Source organism: Carcharodon carcharias, chromosome 16 (assembly GCF_017639515.1).
Source record: "Carcharodon carcharias isolate sCarCar2 chromosome 16, sCarCar2.pri, whole genome shotgun sequence".
NCBI lineage: Eukaryota > Metazoa > Chordata > Chondrichthyes > Lamniformes > Lamnidae > Carcharodon > Carcharodon carcharias.
In genome coordinates this window covers 25,591,217-25,613,856 of record NC_054482.1, presented here as the reverse complement: position 1 = coordinate 25,613,856, position 22,640 = coordinate 25,591,217, and the positions used below count along the sequence as shown (strand labels likewise).

Genomic DNA, 22,640 nt, shown 5'->3' with positions numbered 1-22,640 from the left:
TGACTGCTTTTGACACCCAGGCATCATTTGACTAAGTGTGGCATCAAGGAGCCATAGCAAAACAGGAGTCAATGAGAAACAGGAGCAGGGAAAACTTGCCATTGGTTGGAATACCCAGCACAAAAGAAGATGGTTGTAGTTGTTGGAGGTTAGTCATTTCAGCTCCAGGACGTCACTGCAGGGGTTCCTCAGGTTGGTGTCCTAGGCCTCACTACCTTCTGCTGCTTCATCAGTGAGCTTCCCTCCATCATAAGGTCAGAAGTGGGGATGTTCACTAATGATTGCACAATGTTCAGCACCAGTTGCAAATCGTCAGATACTGAAGCAGTCCATGTCCATATGTAGCAACATTCATACTTGGGCTGATAAGTGGCAAGTAACATTTGCGGTACACAAGTGCCAGGCTTGACATTCAGTGGCGTTACCATCACTGAAACCCCTACTGTCAACATCCTGGGGATTACCATTGACCAGAAACTTAACTGGACTAGCCATAAAAACACTGTGGCTACAAGAGTAGGTCAGAGGCTAGGAATCCTGTGGTGAATAACTCACCACCTGACTCCCCAAAGCCTGTCCACCATCAGCAAGGCAGAAGGCAGAAGTGTGATGGAACGCTGTCCACTTATCTAGATCAGTGCCGCTCCAACAACACTCAGGACAAAACAACCCACTTGATTGGCACCCCATCCACCAGCTTAAACATTCACTCCACCACTGACACATGGCAGGAGTGTGTACCATCTACAAGATGCACTGCAGGAACTCACCAAGTCTCCTTCGTCGGCTTCTCCCAAACCTGCAACCTCTCCCACCTAGAAGGACAAGGGCAAGAAATGTATGGGAACACCTCCACCTGCAAGCTCCCCCTGACTTGGATCTTTCACTGCCATTGGGTCAAAATCTTTGAACTATTTTCTAAACTGCATTGTACATGTCACCACATAAACTACAGTGGTTCAAGAAGGCAGCTCATCACCACCTTCTGGAGGGCAATCAGGGGTGGACAATAAATGTTGACCTGGCCAGAGATGCCCACATCCCGCAAAAGAATTTAAAAAAATCCCTGCTTGTCTCAGTGACTTCAGACCTACAGAGATGGAGAAGTACAGATGGTGAGCTTCCTTGGTTTATGTTGGCAAGAGAAGGAATTTGTATCGCAGGATAGGAATCCTTTCCATTATAGTGGAGTTGGAGTGAGGGAACTGAAGCAGTGGAAAAATTAAGCAGCCAAAACTGCATATAATTAATTTCTAATGTCTGCAGAGGCCTGGAATCCAACTCTGCTTCTGGATCAGATTTCTGAGCTGCATTGGTGAATCTCCCCAGTTACTGGTTACTTGATCTTTATAACTAAAGGGCTGAATTTTACCATCAGCGAGCAGGGGGCGGGGCCCGCTCGCCGATGCGGGTTGATGTCGGGCGGAACCCAAGAGGTTACCCGCCCCATTTAAATCATTAGGAAGGCGGGGTGCAGCAAAATCAGCCATTGACAGGATCATTAAAACAATTAAAGGACCTGCCCCGTCCAACCTTAAGGCTGGTGGGCAGGAAAGGAGTCCCGGCGGGGAATAGAAAAAACATGAAACCTCATTCACCGGCAGGATGAGATTTCATGTAGGGATTTAAAAAGTTTAATAAAGCTTTAGTGTAAATTATGAACATGTCATTTCTCATGTGACATTGTCACACGAGGGGGACATGTTAAGGATTTTTTTTTCTATTTTTAATGTTTTTAGAACTGTCAGCGATCTCCCTGAGGCTGCACTTATCCTCAGGGAGCTGTGCGCTCTTTCGTGCGCATGTGCTTTTGGGGAATCCCCCCCCCCCGCCCGCACAGGAAGCGCATAGGCCACGTAAAATGGCCGCGGGGCCCGCTTCTCCGGCGGGGATTGGCTCACCACCCACCGGAGATTGGGTTGGGCCCGTCCACCCGGCAGGCAGAAAATTCTGCCCAAAAGGTTTTAAGAGCTCCCTGATGGATCAGTGACTAATTGATTCATACAACCAGGGAGACTCCAGGTTTGATCCACTTGTTATTTTGATGTTAGTTGAACCACTGTTGGAGCTTCGTTAATCCTGGGCCAAAGATGGAGAAATCATGCCAACGTTGGCTGTCGAGGCTCATGCTCATTTGGGAAAGGTAGCAAAGGGCAACTGGTGTCTGTGGAATTGTACTCAGCAAGAAGTCAACACTTCTACATTAGAGAAGAGAAAATTGGCAGAAAACCATGATAAAGTTGAAATGAGTTTTATTTTGACTGTATTGAGGAATTGCTACTTTTAAGATTCATTGTGATCAAACCAGGTGGACCAGGCAGATTGGTAAATGAGTATTTTAATGCAGACAAATTTATAAATGTGTTAACAATTTAGCCTTAAGCTAAATTATTGTAGGCCTCACAAGGCTAGGAGAAACCTTTTGTCCCTGAATGTTAAAATTTGGTGAAAATTGAATGAGGTTCTGAGCATTTTCCAGAAAAACTGTTGTGTGGCTCCTTCCAATGTCACTCCTAAATTAGGTTCAATCTCATTCCACACTCATCTTTGGAACTTTACTAAAGCATGAGACAGTTACTTCAACAGATGATGTTTTTCCTTCTTGCTCACTTGCTGATACAGCAATTGTTAGGCTTCATAAAAGATCAAACTCAAGTATGGATTGTGTTTTCTCAAAGGAGTAGGCAAGGTTCCAGTTCCATTTATATAAGGATTGTTTCAGCTGGCTCTGTTCAGTGTCAATTAGTGAGTAATAAATTGTCACTGGATGAAATCAAGCCCATATTTTTCACACTGCTTCCAGTGGCAATCGTTCAACTTAAACTATTGCCAGGCTGCAATAATCTGGCAAATGCAGGCGCATTGGTTTTATAGATCCTATTTTCAGTGCAACAGTTCGGTGGTGGTTATATGTAAAAATTATGCAAGTAAGTGAAAAGATTGCAGTCAGCAACTGCAGCAGTGAGATCAGTCTTATCTCACTTTAATGTTATCTTGCATACTTATGTAACACACTATACATCACATCACAGTTTACATCACATAAGAACTAGGAGCAGGAGTAGGCAATTCAGCCCCTCGAGCCTACCCCGCCATTTATTACAATCATGGCTGATCGCATTTCGGCCTCAACTCCAATTTCCTGTCCTCTCCCCATAGCCTTTCAACCATTACTAATTAAAAATCTGTCTATCTCCTCCTTAAATTTATTCACATCCTGGCATCCACTGCACTCTGAGGTAGTGAATTCCACAGATTCACGACTCTTTGAGAAAAGTAATTTCTCCTCATCTCTGATTTAAATCTACCACCCTTTAGCCTAAAACTATGGCCTCTCATTCTAGAATGCCCCACAAGGGGAAATATCCGCTCCATGTCTACTTTGTCTATCCCCTTTAGCATCTCATATACCTCAATCAGATCTCCTCTCATCCTTCTAAACTCTAGCAAGTATAGGCCTAAACTGCTCAATCTCTCCTCATAAGACAAGCCCCACATCTCTGGAATCAATCCAGTTGTAGATGTGATTATAAGAGTGTAGCATGTCTTCTGGTCAAAATACAATTACCAAGCAATAAAACCACTAATATCAAGTCTATAAATTGAAAAGAATGATAAATGCTACAGCACTTTTAATCTTAAAAAAAATGAAGCGGAGAACAATAATTATTCTTCTGGCTCCACTTGGTAGCAATGGGCAATCTGGTTTAAGTGTTCTATGGATTGATGAAATCATGTATTTATACTGCAATGCTGTAATCTGCACAGGTGATAAACCTGAAACATATTCTATTTGGAAGAGCCTCATTTCTTTTCTCGTCAGATCATGACTATGAGAGGTGGATGCTTATGGATGTCTGGATAATAGAGAGCATGTGCTAAATACTGCTCCAAAAATAAAACTCATCATTCTGCTAAAATACATAATTAAACCTGGTACGTAACTCTTGGCAAAAGAATTTTGTGACAGATTGAGCTTAAAATTGTTCAACTGTTTGGGCAGCATTGTTCCTGTTGAGTGCTCGACTAGTTCTGTCTTCTAGAAAATCAGAGTTGGTTATTTGATGGTGAAGTTGGAGATGGAGCCACTTGATGACATCTTGACTCCACTATAATTTGTATAAGTATAGTATAAGAGTAAACCAGATGCCATTTATAATGCAACTGTTCAGAGTGCTATACGAGCTTTCTCCAGATTTCTTGTCGCTTATTCTGCAGGGAGCCAAGGAGTTTGTGGTGCCCTCAAGGGAGCCGGGCAAGTTTTACTGTCTCCCACAGAGTCCTCAACAATTCAAGCAGCTGTTGATGGTGGGAGGACTGGATAGGTAAGCTGTTTGCTCGCCGTGAATGTTAGACTAATCGAAGTGTTGATCTGACCTCCTTAGACTAACTACAAGAGGATTTAAAATCATATTGCAAAACCAAAACTGTGTGAGTGCCAGGAATTTGATTGCTAATATTTCTTCTCCAAAGCTGCAAGTGGGAAGTCGCTCCCATGTCATTTAGTTGCGTAATAACTCTTTACACAACAGATAAGCAAATGGTAAAGTTGAAATATAGATCATCCAATCGGTTGATTGTGGAAGGGTGAAGAGAGTGCAGAACCCAAGTGGTAAGCATTTCAAACCTTCTACTGTTTTCAATGGACACAGATATTTTCTATTCTGTAGCATGTGCAAAACGTATTCCATGAATTTCTAATGCTGACCATTATAAAGCAGAATAGGAAACATGATGGGTGCATTGTGCTCTATACTTGAACTCACAGCAAATTCTCCTAGCATGTGAGCCTGTGAGTCAAGAATGCAAATGTGTAAAATCACCCCTTGTTTCCTTTTTTTAAAATTCTGCTTTGCAATGTTGAGCATTAGAAGTTAAGAGAAAATATTTTTTGGATGACACATAGGAACAGGAAGATAGAAGGCCCTTGAGCTATACTGCAATTCATTGAGATTGTGGCTGATTTGCAAACTAACTCCATTTACTCACCTTCCCTTTGTATGCAAATATCTTAATATCTTTGATCAACAAAAATGTATCAATCTCAGTTTTAAAATTAACTATTGCACTAGCAATCAGTTGCCATTGTGGAAGAGAGTTCCAAACTTCTACCATCCTGTGCATGTAGAAGTGTTTCCTAATTTCACTTCTGAAAGATCTGGCTCCAATTTTTAGACTATACCTAAAGTCCTGGATTCCCCAATCACCAGAATAATGTCTCTTTATTTACCCAATCTATTCACCTTAATACCCTAAAAACTTCAAACAAATCACTCCTTAATCTTCTATATTCAGCATTAGTTTGTGTAATTTCTCCTCATAATTTAACCCTTGGAGTCCAGGTATCATTCTGGTAAACCTATGCTGCAATCCCTCCAAGGCCAACATAATAGAATATAAATACTTATAAGTTATAATTTTTTAGGAACGCTAAAGGTTTTGGCACTCTCTACCTGTGTCCACAGAAAAATGTAATTCCCATTAGCAGATCTTTGTCTCCTTTTATCTGAAATCTCTTAACTTTAGGCATGACATGAAAAGAATAGCAGGCCACATAACAGGTATTGATTGTGGCCTTTTGCACAGGCTCTCCAACATGCATTTGTCATCTACTCCAAAATATCACACTGCCGGACCATACAAATTCTCAGTCTGTGATATCTGTGATAATAATAGGGTGAGCACAATGCAGCCTGTGTCAGAACCCTAAGTGACATACTGCAACTTCAGGATTTCCATGTTAATCTATGTATACCCATCATCCTGAAATTATAGTCACTTTCAGAGTGGTAATGATGGTGAACACTGACAGTTTACCATTAAATCCACCCCTTGCAAAATCCAGGCCATCATGGATCCATTTCAAACACCTGATCTGTTCAGGAGCATTGTGGAGGAAGGGGATTGTCAGTTCTCAGTGGAACAAATGTATGTCAATGCCATTGTGTATTTGGTTCTATAATTCAGCATAAAGTAAATTGCATTAAAGTTGTAGTCATCAACCTGGGCTAATACTTGCTATCAAACTCACTTACTTATCCAAAAGGTTCCCTGAATAATGCCATCTGTAGGGCAAGTGATTTGTTATTGCTTCAATCTGTGCAGAAACTGTTGTTTTTACTTCCTCCACAATCCTTTATGCAGAATTGCAGTTGTCGAGCAGCAGAATGTGCTACAGGAGGTAAATGTGAAAGTTCATGGGGCATCATCACCCCTAGTCATCAGCAATTATTGTCTTACCACACCAGTAAATCAAAAAGAAGTGAGTTTGCAGCAATTGGATGTTTAAGGGTGAAACTTCCTTCTTAATGAAGGAAAATTATTGATCAGATGACCAGCAAGCAAGCATAAGCATTAGTTTTTCTCTTAAGTTTTATTGTGTGCATGTGTCTGTGTGTATCAATATTTTAAATATTTAAAAAAGAAATAGTTGGTAAACATTTTGTGCTGATTCACTTGCAACAGTATCTCTGCAGGTACTTCCAAGTGGCTCGCTGTTATAGAGATGAGGGCGCAAAGCCAGACCGACAACCTGAGTTTACCCAGGTGAGCTATGGTGAGTTTTGGAATTCAAAGGAAAGATGGGACAGGAATTTTTTTAAAAATCTTTTATATTGTGTGTGTTAATGAAATTTTAGTCCTGGCGGTGACAAATTATTCCACTAAAATAGTAAATAGAAATATAAAAACTAAGCAAGCTGTCTGACAGTTTTTGTTGTCATCACGAACTAAAAATGAATGCTTCTGAAGTCAGTGTGTTGCTTCTTCACCTAACTGATGGTATAAATATTGCTTAAATTATACTATCACTGATCTCCTTGTGTGCATTTTAGATCGATATTGAGATGTCCTTTGTAGACCAGGCAAGGATTCAGAAGCTGATTGAAGGGCTGATAGAGTACTCCTGGCCAGAGGAAAAAGGAGACATTGAAACACCCTTCCCATCAATGACTTATGCAGAGGCCATGGACAGTTATGGCGTTGACAAGCCGGATACTCGATTTGGAATGAAGGTCAGTTGTCTCGGGATGAGATGTGTACTTTTAATCCATCTTTAGAAATTAGTTACCCTGAAATGTATTTTTAATTTAATAAAGAAATGGGAGAGATAGAGTGGAACAGTGTTCTCCTACTGCAAGAGCAGGAAAAGGGCCACTCCAAACCGCAGCCTTGTGTCTCCTGAGGCTTTCAACAAAAACTTGCTTCTTTACCTAACTCGTGGTGGAAACATTGTTTGAATTATACTATCACTGATCTCCTTGTGTGCATTTTAGATTGACATTGAGCGTCTTAAAAGTTGTGAAACATTGCAAAGGTCTTAATTGAACAAAATTTGACACCAAACCACATAAGGAGATATTAGAACAGTTTTAAGGAGAATCTTAAAGAAAGAGAGATAGCTGTAGAGATTTAAAAGAATTCCAGAGCTTTGGGACATATGCAGATGAAATTATGGCTGCCAATGGTAGGCAATTAAAATTGGTGATGCCCAAGAGGCCAGAAATGGAGGGTTGTAGGGCTATCGAAGGTTACAGAGGTAGGGAGGGGTGAGGGTGAGAATTTTAAAATTGAGGTGTTGTCAGACTAGGAACCAGTGTAGGTCAGGGAGCACAGGGGCAATGAGTGAATGGAACTTGGAGGTTACCATATAGGTAGCAGACTTTTGGATGAGCTAAAGTTTATTAAGGATGGAAGATGGTAGCGTGGCCAGAAAAGCAGTGGAATAATCGAGTCAAGAGGTAGCTAAAGCATAGATGTGGCTATTGGCAGCTGATGAGTTTTGGCATGGATACAGACTGGCATGTAGGTGGTCTTGATGATGGAGAATATACGGAATTGGAAGCACATTTCAGATCATTAGATCTGAATGGATTGCACCACACTGTTCTTAATTGTAGGAATTATAGTGACCAGGTTTGTTAAAACTCTTCTTGTATAGTATAATGCAAGCACTAATTGGATTGCAAACAAATAGAAAAAACTTGCAAATACAGAGATTCAGTAGAATATTTTCTAATTTGTCTTGTTATTCTGGGTAAACACTGTGAGCATCTGAGAGGTTTAAAATGCTCTTGTACTGTTGAACTGCTTTTCTAATCTAAATTTTTAAAAATAAACAGATTATTGACATCAGTGAAGTGTTCAGAAATACAGAGATTTCTTTCCTGCGTGATATACTGTCCCACCCATGTGGTGCTGTACGAGTGATCTCAGTTGCTGATGGGGCGGTAAGTGTAACCGAATCAAGGTCAGCTTGTAGCCTGACTGTATGATAATGTAGACTAAAACTAGGGGACATAATTTAAAAATATGAGGTTTCCCTTTTAAGACAGAGATGATGAGAAATTTTTCTCCCAAAGAGTTGTTGGTGTGTGGAATTCTCTTCCTCAGGAAGTAGATGAAGCTGGGTAATTGCATTTATTCAAGGCAGAGTTAGACAGACTTTTGTTAGGCAAGAGAGCTGAGGGTTATGGGAGGCTGACAAGAAAGTGGAGTTGAGATCACAACCAGATCAGCCATGATCTTATTGAATGTTGGAGTAGGCTTGAAGGGCCAAATGGCCTACTCCTGCTCCTATGTACCATCCGTTTGTGTAATTTAGAGGAGAAAATCACTACTCAGTCTTTTACCGTGATATCCAGAATAGGATTTCTCATTCCTATATTCTGACCTCTGCGCTTTGATTGTCCATCCATTGCATTTCACAAACTCGCTACTTTTAGTTGAGCCAGTCCTCTCATCTTTTGCAGTCATTCTATTTCAGTTTTGCAGGATGGTGATGATTAGGTGCTGTGGATTGGTATAACATTTGCAACTCCAACAAAGCTGAGTCCTTCATCTCTATTGTACTATTAGAGAGGCATGGAATAGAGATCTTGGAAAGGGAGGCAAAATTCATGATGAGTTGCCCAACGTGCTCTTGCATTTTCCTATGAGCTAATTAATCTAGCTGCAGCCATCCAGAACAGAACAAGTGAAGAAGTGCTTTTATCTGATGTTATATAGTGAAACACAGTTGGTTGGGGGCAGGGGGTGATAGCAAGGACAGATTTCATCAAAGAAGGTATTACTTCAATTCATATGAAATATGTTGTGGGATATCTCATTCACCACACAGAGTCCGGAGGGAGTAAAATTAAGCTGGTTTATTCAAGCATGCATGCAAGGGAGAGTCCTTCTCTTCTAATCAATAGTTACAGTAGCCATATTTATTCTTCCCCCTTCGAGGCAGCTAAAGCTATGTATCACAAGACAGAGGATGAAATTTTGCACTGGCGGGATTTTACAGTCCTGCTGAAGTCATGGCTCACCACGTATTGCAGACCCGCCCCCACTGAAATAGGGCCGTAAAATTCCACCCAGAGTTTTTGTGAACATATTATTCCAGTTAACCCAATTAACAATTGTAAAATTCAATCAATAAGGCAGAGTTTCTTTGGCCATATTGTTCCAGCTAACCCTATTAACCTAGATTTAATTAATGGCCACTTGGGGATTCCAAACTTATTACTTAACACAACTAAATTTATTACTTGCACTACTTCAAATATATGATTTCTTTGTAAGCATTTTATAAAAGTCCTAATTGAGGTATAAATCATAGTGACAAACCAAAAGGATACTATTTCTGAAAGAAAAGTTAGTACATGCAGCTGGTTTTGTTGTGCGGCTTCTCGTTCAATCACTTCAAACAATGTAGAGTCGAAGGTTGCAAGTTCCCGACTCTTCATTCCGTACACCAATGAGTTAACCTCAGTTATTCAATCATAGGGAAATGCTGAGCAAAGGCTGGACATTTCCCCAAGGTGAGGAAAAGAAAATCTGAGGGAGAGTCACCCCAGACAGGCTATTTTGACACATGTCCCAGTAGCTGTAATTGAGCACTAGACTTTAGATCAGAGAGAAATGAGAGTCAAATTTATTCTTTCTCTATAATTGCATTAATACTTCCATTCCATACTTTCAGAAATACTTGAAAAAGAAGGATTTAGAAAATCTTACTAAATTGGCAAAAGCTCAGTTTAATCAGGTAAGACAGTGATATCTAATGTTTTTACACGAAGCCTAATGAAAGAAAGACTTGTTTATATGTGCACATTTACCCTGCTGCCTGCAGCCTTTTCCATTTTCCGGTCCAGGAATGGCAGCGTTTACGCCAGGTAATCCTTAAACAATTAAAATTCAGGGGTGAAAATAATGAGTATATAATGCTTTTTTTAATCATCCAATAATCCGATTACCTGCACTGCTTTATAATGGTTGCCATCTTCTAGACCGCAACCTGTAGGAATTGTTCTGAGCAACTATTTCAAATTGTAACACTGGGAGTTCAAACTCCCAACTTAATATAAAATCTGCTCATCTCTTTGGTCGAAATAAACTCTTCAACCGGATATAAAAAAAAGAACCGACAATTCAAAGGACATAACTTCAACTCGACTTGTATGGCATTATCAATGGGCCAGGCCACTAAGAATGCAAGGCCTTTGGAGTGAAGTGGCTAAAGTATTGCAGGCCATGTGTTAGATGAGGTCATAATTAGTGCTTTGTGTGGCATTTCCTGGTGTTTTCTCCGCAGAATGGGCATACAATCGACAAAGTAATTTCAACACACGTGAGGTATTAAATTTTGGTAAGAAAGAGTGTCAAATATTATTTGGAAAATAATAATCTGAATGGGTTGAAGGAACAAAAGGATCTTGGAGTACAAATATACAAATCACTAAAAGTAGTGACACAGTTTATTAAGGACATAAAAAAGGCAAACCAAACACGAGTGTTTATTTCTAGAGGAATAGGATTGAAAAATAGAGAAGTTACATTTAATTTGCATTGAACTTTAGGTAGATCACACTTAGGAGTGTTCGGTTCTGATTGCCATGTTATAAAAAGGATGTAGAGGCACCAGAGAGAGTACAGAAAAAGATTTACAAGGATGTTCCCTTTTAGGAAAGGATGAACATTCTGGATCTCTTTTCTCTTGGAAAGAGAAGGCTGAGAGATGAACTAATAGAGGTTTTCAAAATTATGAAAGGTTTTGATAGTGGACACAGAGTGTGTGTATATGTAGCCACGCTATAAATTTATGTGGTTCAATTTAAAAATAACTCGCAGACAGGCTTTAGTCTTAAACAAGATAAGAAAGTTAGTTTATTACTGCTGCAAGTTACTTTGGTAAAAGTGATAAAGCTATTAACTAAAACACATATACACAGATTAGAAGTCATGATAAATAAAAAGATACTTAAAGATGAGATTTCAAATCAGCCTCTGTGAGATATTGTTGCGGGCCTGTTGCTCGAATTCCTTTTCTCTGAAGTGAAGCGGTTGAAACTTGAGGTTTGGTATAGCAGCTGTGATGGCTAGTTGAAGAGTTGGAGTTTGCCTTTGCAAGAGGACTCAACAGGTTGAACAGGTCCTGGGAATGAGTGAAGGCTCCTGTTCGTACTTTTACAGTACTGCAGGTGGTGGCGACTGGTAGCCTGTTTTAGTACAGTAATCCAGTAGCTGTTTTTGGAAACCTTCCCCGGTCTCTCCCTGTTGAAAAGCCGTTTCTGTTTCAAGAGATGTTCAAGATGATTCTGCACACAAAATGTTGAATTGTGCTTCCAAATTAGGTACTGGCTTGGTCTGGGGGCTTAGTCCCATCCATTGTCTTTTTAACTGAGGTAATTAACCCTTTAAATGTCTCAGCCACTAACTTCAATGGCTCCCATTCTCCCAGGTTTAAGGAAATAAGAAAGGTATTCGGACCTCCAGGGAAGCCATATGAGTTTCTGTTTACCCTGGTGGAAATGTGAATTGAATGTCATAGGCTTTCATATGTCTGAATATGTCTACCTGCAATCCACTTGGAGCTTTCTGGAAGCTTGGCCACGTTATACAGGTCAAGTATTCTTTACGTAAATCTGAAAACTGCACTTTTTTTTGAACCTCATTGACCTTTAACATGGGAAGTCTGTGTCTGGAGCTGATATGAACCTCGCTGACCGCACCCAACCTTTATTATTCAGTGGTTCATCTTACTTTTCTAACCATTTTTTTACTTTAGACTATAGCTAGCCTAGGCTTAGGCCATTTTAATGTAAGTAGGCCTAGGCCTATAAGCGGTATCTGAAAACTGAAATGATCTGAAATCTGAAACGCAAGTGGCCCTGACGGTTTTGGATAAAGGATAATCAACCTATAGTGGAAAAGGTCAGGTGACTTGGCAGTCATCTTTAAGGCTTCTTGTCCATTTAAAAAGGAAGATCAGCTTTTTTTACAAAATTAATGACATCACAACTACACATTTGTGACAGATAGTCAACAAAAAATCATAAATGAAACTCAGAAGAAACCTCTTTACTCAGATAGTAGTGAGAATGTGGAACTCACTGCCACAAGGAATGGTTGGTTCATATATTATAAATGCATTAAGGGAAGCTGGATAAGCTTGTGAGGGAGGAGGAAATGTTAGATGAGGCTCAAGTGGAGCATAGATTCCGGCATGGACTAGTTGGGTGGTTTGTTTTATGTGCCGTGTATTCTAGGTCATTCTATGATATAGCACTCTTACATCAATAGTTAGCCACCATTTATACAACTTCTTACCATCAGGATCATTGATTGAATGAATTAACTCTTTAATGTCAGTTATCAAAGATGATGTTAACTAAGGCACAAACTAAAAAAAATGCTTATTAACTTCAGAGTCAAAATTAGCAACAATAAAACATTGAGTATGCAAACAATTAACTGGTGCCTCAGCAGAAAGGCAGCTCATTCCACAGTAATTCAGCAGCAGTAAGCAAAGTTGCAGAACGGACTGTAAAGGATGCAAGACTCAGGCTCATGGATTGTTTGTTTACTTGAAGCAGCTGGAATGCAAAAGTGAGGAATTTATGCTTCAGCTGTACAGAGCTCTGGGAAACCCCACCTAGAGTACTAGATTCATTTTGGGCACTCCCATCTCTGCAAACATATATTGGTTCAGTTTTGGTTTACCAAAAAGATAGCTGGGTTTAGGGGGTTAATTTATGAGGACAGGTTGCATAAACTTGGCTTGTGTTGCCTTGAGTTTAGAAGATTACAGGGTGATATAATTGAGGTATTTCAAACAATAAGGGAACTTGCTAGGCTAGGTTTGGAGCAACTATTTCCTCTGGTTGGGAATACAGGACAAGGCACAATCTAATAATTTGAGCTTGGTCATTTAGAAATCCAAAGAAGAAGCACTTTTTCACACGACGGTGGTTGAAATCTGAACGCCTCTCCCCCACAGGCAATGGTTGCTGTGACAACTGAAATTGTCGAGACTGGGATCAATAGATTTTTTATTTAGTAAGGGTATCAAGGCATATAGAACAAAGGTGCGTACATGGGGTTGGATTTTACGGGTTGCTGGGGTCCACACCTACACCCCAACCCTCTCTTTCCCCCCCCCATCCCCCACACCCTGGCAAAAAGTCAGAGTTGGGGAGGCAATCCATGACCCCAATAGCTGCCCTGCAACAATTTAACATCCCATCATGTATTTTTAACCTATATAAATGATTTAGATATAGGCTTAAAAGGATTGATGTCAAAGTTTATTTATACCAAATTAGGGGGCGTGAAGCCTAGTGAGAGTCTTTGAGTGAAACTGAAGATTTGTCTCAAGTTTTTATAGTGTGCAGCTCCAGCTCACTGCAGCATGGAGCAATTGGATATGAGTTGGTTCCGTACATAGTGGGTTTAACTTTGGCTCCAGTGTTGTTGTAGCAAACCCAAATTCTTCTCCTTAGGGCTAGTGAGTCACCTGTTCTGCTCCCCTTCCAGGATGTCATTCACAGTGCAGAAGCCTGGGGTGTGCCAGCCCATTCCTCACAGCCTGGGTACTATGGTGCTGACATGGAGAAACCCAATGGGAAAAAATCAGTAAACCATCATAGAAACTGAAGGTGTTCCTTAGTGATTTATGATTGGTTTCTGCCAACAGGACTTGACTTTTGTTATGCTGCAACCCGATGGTACATGGAAATCTACAATTGCCAAAATCCTTACAGATGTAGAGAAATTGCAGCTATGTCATGCAACAAATCTCCAAAAAGGCGATGTGCTGATTCTCACGGCAGGAGATCGGATAAAGGCAGTAAGTATTTTAGTTATATAAGTTATTGGTAACCATTGCTAGGGACAACGTAAACTTTCATTTAGAAAGGTATGCCTTAATCAAGGGGTGCCTTTGGGTGACTAACTTGAATTCTTAGAAGAGGTAACAGAGATGGTTGATGAAGGTAGTACAGTAGATATATATATATATGAGTTCAGTAAAGCATTGGCAAAGTGCCACATCAGGAGGTCTGTTCAGAAGATGGAAGCCCATGGAATTAAGCGGAAAATGGCAGCATGGATACGGAGTTGGTTTGGTAACAGGAAGCAAAGGGATAGATGTGTGTTTTTCATCCTGGGAGGTGATGTGCAACGGTGTTCCCCAAGAGAAAGTTTTGGGCCTGTTACTCTTCAATTTTTCTAAATAACCATAAGAACCAGCTTTATAAAGTTTGCTGATGATACAAAACTTGGTAAATTAGATGATGAGGAGGATAGTTGTAGACTTCAATATGATGTGGACAGGATGGTGAAATGGACAGAAGCACGGCAGATGGAGTTCACTGTGGAACAGTGTGAAGTGATCCACTTTGGGAAGATGAATATGGTAAGATATTATACTATAAATAACACAATTTTGAAAAATTTAGCCTTTGGTGTCCATATACACAAAGCCTTAAAGTAGCAAGACAACACACCACTCTTAGTGAGGTTATAGCTCACTGTAATAATGGTGTGTTTATGTGTAAAACTGGGACTGAGTTTCTTATTTACCCAAGTGGAACTAGAGATAAAATTTTAAAATGGTTAAGAAGTACACCTTGTGGGAGTTTCTTTTGCTTCCTTTCCAAACCTTAATGCCTTGCTTATTTATTCTCAGCCCAAGAGACTTAACAAATTACATGCTTGATCTGTAATTGGTGCCTAGGATCTGTAAGGCAAATGTTAGTTTAATTGACTTGGTGTCTCTCATGTGGAGTTGGCACTGGTGAGGTGCTGTGCAGGTGGGAAATGTAGGATGGAACCCTACAGTAAACAACAATGTCATAGCTAAATAAAGAAACATGTTTCTGACTTTGGCACCACTTAGAAATAAACTGAAGAGGTGATAATCTCAATAGATATATGGAAGAAGCGGACAAACACAGCAGTAGTTTCCCCCGCAGATAATCCTATTGGTAAAAGAGCTTTTGGGCTCTGGGCGTCCCCGTGAGGTATCTGTTTCCCACCTTTGCTTTTGAGGTGAGAGTGACTGCCCTTGACCTTAAGGCCACATTTGACCGAGTGTGGCATCAAGGAGCCCGAGCAAATTTGTAGTCAATGGGAATCAGGGGGAAAACGCTCTGCTGGTTAGAGTCACACATAGCACAAAGGAAGATGGTTGTGGTTGTTGGAGGTCAGTCATCTCATCTCCAGGACAACACTGCAGGAGTTCCTCAGGATAGTTTCCTAGGCCCAACCATCGTCAACTGCTCCATCAATGGCCTTCCATGCATCATAAGGTCAGAATTGGGGATGTTCGCTGATGATTACACAATGTTCAGCGCCATTTGTGACTCCTCAGATACTGAAGCAGTCCATGTCCAAATGCAGCAAGACCTGAACAACATCCAGGCTTGGACTGACAAGTGGCAAGTAACATTTGCACCACACAAGTGGAAGGCAATGACCATCTCCAACAAGACAGAATCTAACCATTGCCCCTTGACATTCAGTGGCATTGCCATCACTGAATCCCCCCACTGTCAACATCCTGGGGGTTACCATTGACCAGAAACTGAACTGGACTATCCATATAAATACTGTGGCTACAAGGGCAGGTCAGAGACTAGGAACCCTGCAGCATGTAACTCACCCCCAGACTCCCCAAAGCCTATCAACAACCTACAAGGCACTAGTCAGGAGTGTGTTGGAGAACAATCCACTTGCCTGGACGAATGCAGCTCCAACAACACTTGAAGCTTGACACCATCCAGGACAAAGCAACCCACTTGATTGGCACCCCATCCATAAACATTCACTTCCTCCACCACCAATGCTAAGTAGCAGCAGTGTATACCATCAACAAGATGCACTGCAAAAACTCACCAAGGCTCCTTAGACAGCACCTTCCAAACCCATGACCACTACCATTAGAAGGACAAGGGCAGCTGATACGTGGTTACACCATCACCTGTAAATTCCCCTCCAAGCCACTCACCATCCTGACTTGGAAATATATTACTGTTTATTCACTGTTGCTGGGTCAAAATCCTGGATCTCCCTCCCTAACAGCACCGTGGATGTACCTACACCACATGGACCACAGTGGTTCAAGAAGGGTCAGTGTTGGGACCACAACTTTTCACTTTATACATTAATGATCGAGATGAAGGAACTGAAGGCATTCTGGCTAAGTTTGCAGATGATACAAAGATAGGTGGAGGGACAGGTAGTATTGAGGAGGCAGAGAGGCTGCAGAAGGATTTCGACAGGTTAGGAGAATGGGAGAGAAATGGCAGATGGAATACAACGTGGGGAAGTGCAAGATCATGCACTTTGGTAGGAAGCATAGAGGCATAGATTATTTTCTAAATGGGGAGAGAATTCAGAATTCTGGAGTACAAAGGGACTTGGGAGTCCTAGTCCAGGATTCTCTTAAGGTTAACTTGCAGGTTGAGTCAGTAGTTAGGAAGGCAAATGCAATGTTGGCATTTATTTCAAGAGGACTAGAATATAAAAGCAGGGATATGCTGCTGAGGCTTTATAAGGCTCTGGTCAGACCACATTTAGAATATGGTGAGCAATTTTGGGCCCCGTATCTCAGGATGTTCTGGCCCTGGAGAGGGTCCAGAGGAGGTTCACGAGAATGATCCCAGGAATGAAAGGCTTAACATATGAGGAACGTTTGAGGACTCTTGGTCTATACTTGATGGAGTTTAGAAGGATGAGGGGGGATCTGATTGAAACTTACAGAATACTGAAAGGCCTGGATAAAGTGGACGTGGGGAAGATGTTTCCATTAGTAGGAGAGATTAGGACCCGAGGGCACAGCCTCAGAGTAAAGGGAAGACATTTTAGAACAGAGATGAGGAGAAATTTCTTTAGCCAGAGAGTGGTGAATCCAAGGAATTCATTGGAGGTCAGGTCATTGAGTGTATTCAAGACTGAGATAGATAAGTTCTTGATTGGCAAGGGGATCAAAGGTTACAGGGAGAAGGTGGGAGAATGGGGTTGAGAAACTTATCAGCCATGATTGAATGGCAGAGCAGACTCGATGGGCCGAATGACCTAGTTTCTGCTCCTATGTCTTATGGTCTTAAGACAGCTCACCACCACCTTCTCAAGGGCAATTACGGTGGGGCAATAAATGCTGGCCTAGTCAGTGAAGTCTACATCCCTTGAATGAATAAAAAAAATATCAGCTGCTTTCAGGCTGACTAGTTTTCTTTTGTGCCTCCATGTTTTGTGCAGAGATCGATTTTAAAGTAACTAACTTACTTTCTAATGCATGTTTTTTCTAACCCCGCCAAGAATGCTGCATTAGGGAAGTTGCGGCTGGAGTGTGCGGATATTCTAGAGTCCAGGGATGTCACCCTCAGAGATCCAAGTATATTCAATTTCCTCTGGATCGTCGATTTCCCGCTGTTCCTACCAAAAGAAAACAGCCCTGAAGAATTTGAATCTGCTCATCACCCCTTCACAGCTCCCCATCCAGATGATGCCCATCTCATCTACACAGAGCCTGGCAAGGTATGGTAGTTAAATGGAAGAAACCTGTCTTTCCATCCTACACTGAACTGGGAAATTTTCACCAAACATACCTGATATTTTTCAGTTAATTTTTTTAATAGGCAGTGTCTTAAAAAAATGCACAATGCATTTTCAAAGTGAATGCAGGTTCTCATATTTGTCATATCTGACCTCTAGCTCGCAGAGGCTGAGCGTCAGCTCGCAGACACTTCCTCCTACTTCCCCCTGGACCATGACCCCACCACTGAACATCAAGCCATTGTTTCCAGGACTGTTACTGACCTCATCTCCTCTGGAGATCTTCCTTCCGCAGCTTCCAACCTGATAGTCTCCCAACCTCCTACCCAAAATCCACAAACGGGACAGTCCCGGCAGACCGATCGTGTCTGCCTGTTCCTGCCCCACGGAACTCATTTCTTGCTATCTTAACTCCATTCTCCCCACCCTTGTCCAGTCCCTTCCCACCTACATCCATGATACCTCTGACACCCTACATCATATCAACAATTTCCAGTTCCCTGGCCCCAACCCCCTCCTCTTTACCATGGATGTCCAATCTCTCTATGCCTCCATCCCCCACAGGGATGGTCTGATGGCTCTCCGCTTCTTCCTCGAACAGAGGCCCGATCAATCCCCATCCACCACTACTCTCCTCCGTCTGGCTGAACTTGTTCTCACACTGAACAATTTCTCCTTAAACTCCCCTCACTTCCTCCAAATAAAAGGTGTGGCTATGGGTACCCGCATGGACCCCAGCTATGCCTGTCTCTTTATGGGGTATGTGGAACAGTCCTTGTTCCAGTCCTACTCCGGCCCCCTCCCACAACTCTTTCTCTAGTATATCGATGATTATTTCGGTGCTGCTTCATGCTCTCGTCTGGACCTGGAAACATTTATTAATTTTGCTTCCAATTTCCACCCCTCCATCATTTTCACATGGTCCGTCTCTGACACTTCCTTTCCTTTCCTTGATCTCTCTGTCTCAATTTCTGGTGATAGACTGTCCACCAATATCCATTACAAACCTTCCGACTCCCACAGCCACCTCGACTACAGCTCCTCACACCCCGCATCCTGTAAGGACTCCATCCCATTCTCTCAGTTTGTTCGCCTCCGTCGCATCTGTTCTGATGATGCCACTTGCAAAAACAGTTCCTCTGACATGTCTTCCTTCTTCCTTAACCGAGGTTTTCCACCCACGGTGGTTGACAGGGCCCTCAACTGTGTCCGGCCCATCTCCCGCGCATCCGCCCTCACACCTTCCTCTCCCCCCTGGAAACATGATAGGGTCCCCCTTGTCCTCACTTATCACCCCACCAGCCTCCGCATTCAAAGGATCATCTTCCGCCATTTCCGCCAACTCCAGCATGATGCCACCACCAAACACATCTTCCCTTCACCCCCCAGCGGCATTCCACAGGGATCGTTCCCTCCGGGACACCCTGGTCCACTCCTCCATCATCCCCTACACCTCAACCCCCTCCCATGGCACCTTCCTATGCAACCGCAGAAGGTGCAACACCTGCCCCTTTACTTCCCCTCTCCTCACCGTCCAAGGGTCTAAACACTCCTTTCAAGTGAAGCAGCATTTCACTTGCACTTCCCTCAGTTTGGTCTGCTGCCTTCGTTGCTCCCAGTGCAGTTTCCTCTGCGTTGGAGGGACCGGGCGCAGACTGGGTGTCCACTTTCCTTCGGTCTGTCCGCAGGCATTACCCGGACCTCCCTGTCGCTTGCCATTTCAACGCTCCGCCCTGCTCTCGTGCCCACATGTCTGTCCTTGGCCTGCTGCATTGTTCCAGTGAAGCTCAACGCAAACTGGAGAAGCAGCGCCTCATCTTCTGACTAGGCACTTTACAGCCTTCCGGACTGAATATTGAGTTCAACAATTTTAGATCATGAACTCCCCCCCTTTTTTCCCAATAATTTATATAGATTTTTCTTTTCCCACCTATTTCCATTATTTTTAAATGTATTTCCATCCATTGTTTTATCTCTACCTTTTAGCCTTTTTCGATTCCTTCACCCCACCCCACCCCCACTAGGGCTATCTGTACCTTGCTTGTCCTGCTTTCTACCCTGAATTAACACATTCCTTAGATAATATCACCACTTTCAACACCTCTTTGTCCTTTTGTCTGTGACATCTTTTGATTATCTCCACCTATCGCTGGCCCTCTATCCAGCTCTACTTGTCCCACCCCCCCTTAAACTGGCTTATATTTCACCTCTCTTCTATTTTTACTTAGTTCTGTTGAAGGGTCATTCGGACTTGAAACGTTAACTGTGTTCCTCTCCACAGATGCTGCCAGACCTGCTGAGTTTTTCCAGGTATTTTTGTTTTTGCTCATATTTGTTCTTTTGAACTCATAATTTCCCAAGGAGTAAGATGGTGATTTTGGCTGCAATGTTGTGAGAATTTGAGGAAATAACAAATGGGGATAAGTCTCATTCACCTTGTGACTGGCTTGATAGCATCATCAGCATGTCAGGAAGATCTAATAATGTTCATAATGTTATTGGAATTTATTGTAAAATAGAATCTGTGTCTGTGTGTGTGAGAGGCTAAAATGAATTAGAGAATTAGAGGCAGCTCGTCTGGGTGCTTTGGTGTAAGAAGAGAAGTTAGATTTGAAATATTAATTAGGTAAACATGGGGATGTTAAGAAACATAGGTGTCAAGGGAACATTTGCATTTTTAAATAAACCACACTGGATTGTTTTCAAAAGAGGGACTGAAATGTGTTAACTAGCCAGGTGAAGTTTAGAAATTGTGTGTTTATTTTTCCCAAAGATTACTGGTAAAACTTAGTGATATGAGAGATTTTGTAATCGAAAGTTAAAGTCCAAAGACATAGTGAAATAATGGAAATTTGCATTCAAAGGGGAAAATATGTATAAAGGAACGAAGATTGTGTGTAAGGGAAGACAGTCTAAGATTCAACAAGTGTGAAAAGCCTTCATCTATACCTCAAACTGCTGCCTTCAGGAACTGAAGTTAAGAGAACTCACCTTGAATTCGACTGTTCAGGGTATCGTTTACTTTGCCTGGGTCTTTTAAAAACATGTGTCTTACTGTTGTCTTAACAAAAGTGTAACTAGGAGTCAGCTTAAGTGTGGAATTTAAAAGTTATCATAGTAGTAATTTGTAGATCTATCTACGTATTTAAAGTCATTCGTTCTATTAATAAATGTTTAATCTAGTTTTGTAAAAACCTATAAGACTTGGTGATCTTATTACTATTGAATTTAGGGCACGTGTCTCGAAATTTATACAAGTTGCAAAACAAGCTGTGGCAGTTGTTTCAAGTTTCCCTTTGGGATTTGAACAACTCAACATTTACCACTGGCTGTGCCATAACAAGCAGAAGCCTGAGAAGAGGTGCCCGCTCACCCAGAGATTCTGTCAGCCTGCAGGATTAACACTGTAGCAAACCCTTTGCTTGAGAAATCAATGCAGCTTGGGGGTCTCAGATTTACTCCAGCGTAAGTTTGGTGGTGTGACTAGAATGTTGGTGAATGAATGAGGACGGGTGGAGGTTCAAGTGGAGCATAAATGCTGGCATAAACTGGTTGGGCCGAATGGCCTGTTTCTGTGTTATATGTTCTCTGTAAATTCTCCAGAGGTATTCAAAGAAACCACGTGAATGATGATCATTGTTGCTGAGGTTTTCTTTTATTTGGACTTCTGTGAGTTTATCGCTGTCTAGTGTTACATATCCTGATTTCTGTAGGTGAGGAGTCAACATTATGACCTAGTGTTAAATGGCAATGAAATTGGAGGAGGCTCCATTCGAATACATAATAAGGAATTGCAGCATTACGTATTGGAGACAATACTAAAGGTATGCAGCTCAATTTATTATTGCTTCCATCTCAATAAGTTACATAAGAATATGCTTCACAGTGCAGGAAGAATTAGCAATTGTACAGATGGATTCTAAACCCCGAAAAGTATGTGGGTTGAAAATGGGGTTACTGAAGCTGAATCTTCTAGGCACTGCTGGATGCAACTCGAGGAACAAGATTAGAATTTCACCACCAATTTGACCCACATGTCCAGTGACGGAGCGGGTGGAGTGTCTGCCTCTCGGCGTATAAATATTGGGGTAATTAAATAATTTCTGGTGGGTAGAGGTGACCTTTGGGAACCAAACCATGCGGCAAGGAAGAATGTTCTTGAATTGAAGGCTATTATTCATGCCATGGGTGTTTCACCACAACAACAACTACTATTATTTATGGAGTGTCTATAATGTAATAAAACATCTCAAGATGCTTCACAGGAACATTAAAAAAACAAAATAAGGTAGAATCACATAACAAAATTGTTATGGCACAGAAGGCGACCATTTGGCCCATTGTGTCTGCAGCAGCTCTCCAAATGAGCAACTTACCTAGGAACATTCCTCTGCCTTCTCACTGTAACCCTGCACATTCATCCTTTTCAGATAACAGTCTAATTCCCTGTTGAATGCTTCGATTGAACCTGCCTCCACCACACTCTCAGGCAATGCATTCCAAATTAATTGTTGCGTAAAAATGTTTCTCCCTGTATCAGTTTTGCTTCTTTTACTAATTACTTTAAATCTGTACCCTCTCCTCAATCCTTTCATGAGTGGGAACAGTTTCTCCCTATCTACTCTGTCTAGACCCCTCATGTTTTTGAATACCTCTATTAAATGTCTCAATTTTCTTTCCTCTAAGGAAGGAAATCTTCCTAACTGAAGTTCCTGAACCGTGAAATCATTCTCGTGAATCTTTTCTGCATCCTCTCTAATGCCTTCACATCTTTCCTAAACTGCAGCGCCCTAAACTGTAGCGCCCAGAACCAGATG

General features: G+C 41.7%; 1 protein-coding gene across 2 annotated transcripts in view; it reads left to right on the top strand.

The window, feature by feature from the left end:
* The window catches only part of dars2 (aspartyl-tRNA synthetase 2, mitochondrial), a 59,188-nt gene that overhangs the window by 19,667 nt on the left and 16,881 nt on the right, over nucleotides 1–22,640 (top strand). The window contains exons 8-15 of one of the 2 annotated variants that reach the window (XM_041208546.1): nucleotides 4,219–4,325; nucleotides 6,477–6,546; nucleotides 6,834–7,013; nucleotides 8,121–8,228; nucleotides 9,968–10,030; nucleotides 13,961–14,113; nucleotides 17,587–17,805; nucleotides 21,537–21,647. In XM_041208546.1, coding sequence (XP_041064480.1) covers nucleotides 4,219–4,325; nucleotides 6,477–6,546; nucleotides 6,834–7,013; nucleotides 8,121–8,228; nucleotides 9,968–10,030; nucleotides 13,961–14,113; nucleotides 17,587–17,805; nucleotides 21,537–21,647 — 1,011 coding nt within the window. The remainder of the gene's footprint in view (nucleotides 1–4,218; nucleotides 4,326–6,476; nucleotides 6,547–6,833; nucleotides 7,014–8,120; nucleotides 8,229–9,967; nucleotides 10,031–13,960; nucleotides 14,114–17,586; nucleotides 17,806–21,536; nucleotides 21,648–22,640) is intronic. The other variant, XM_041208547.1, reaches the window with a different exon arrangement.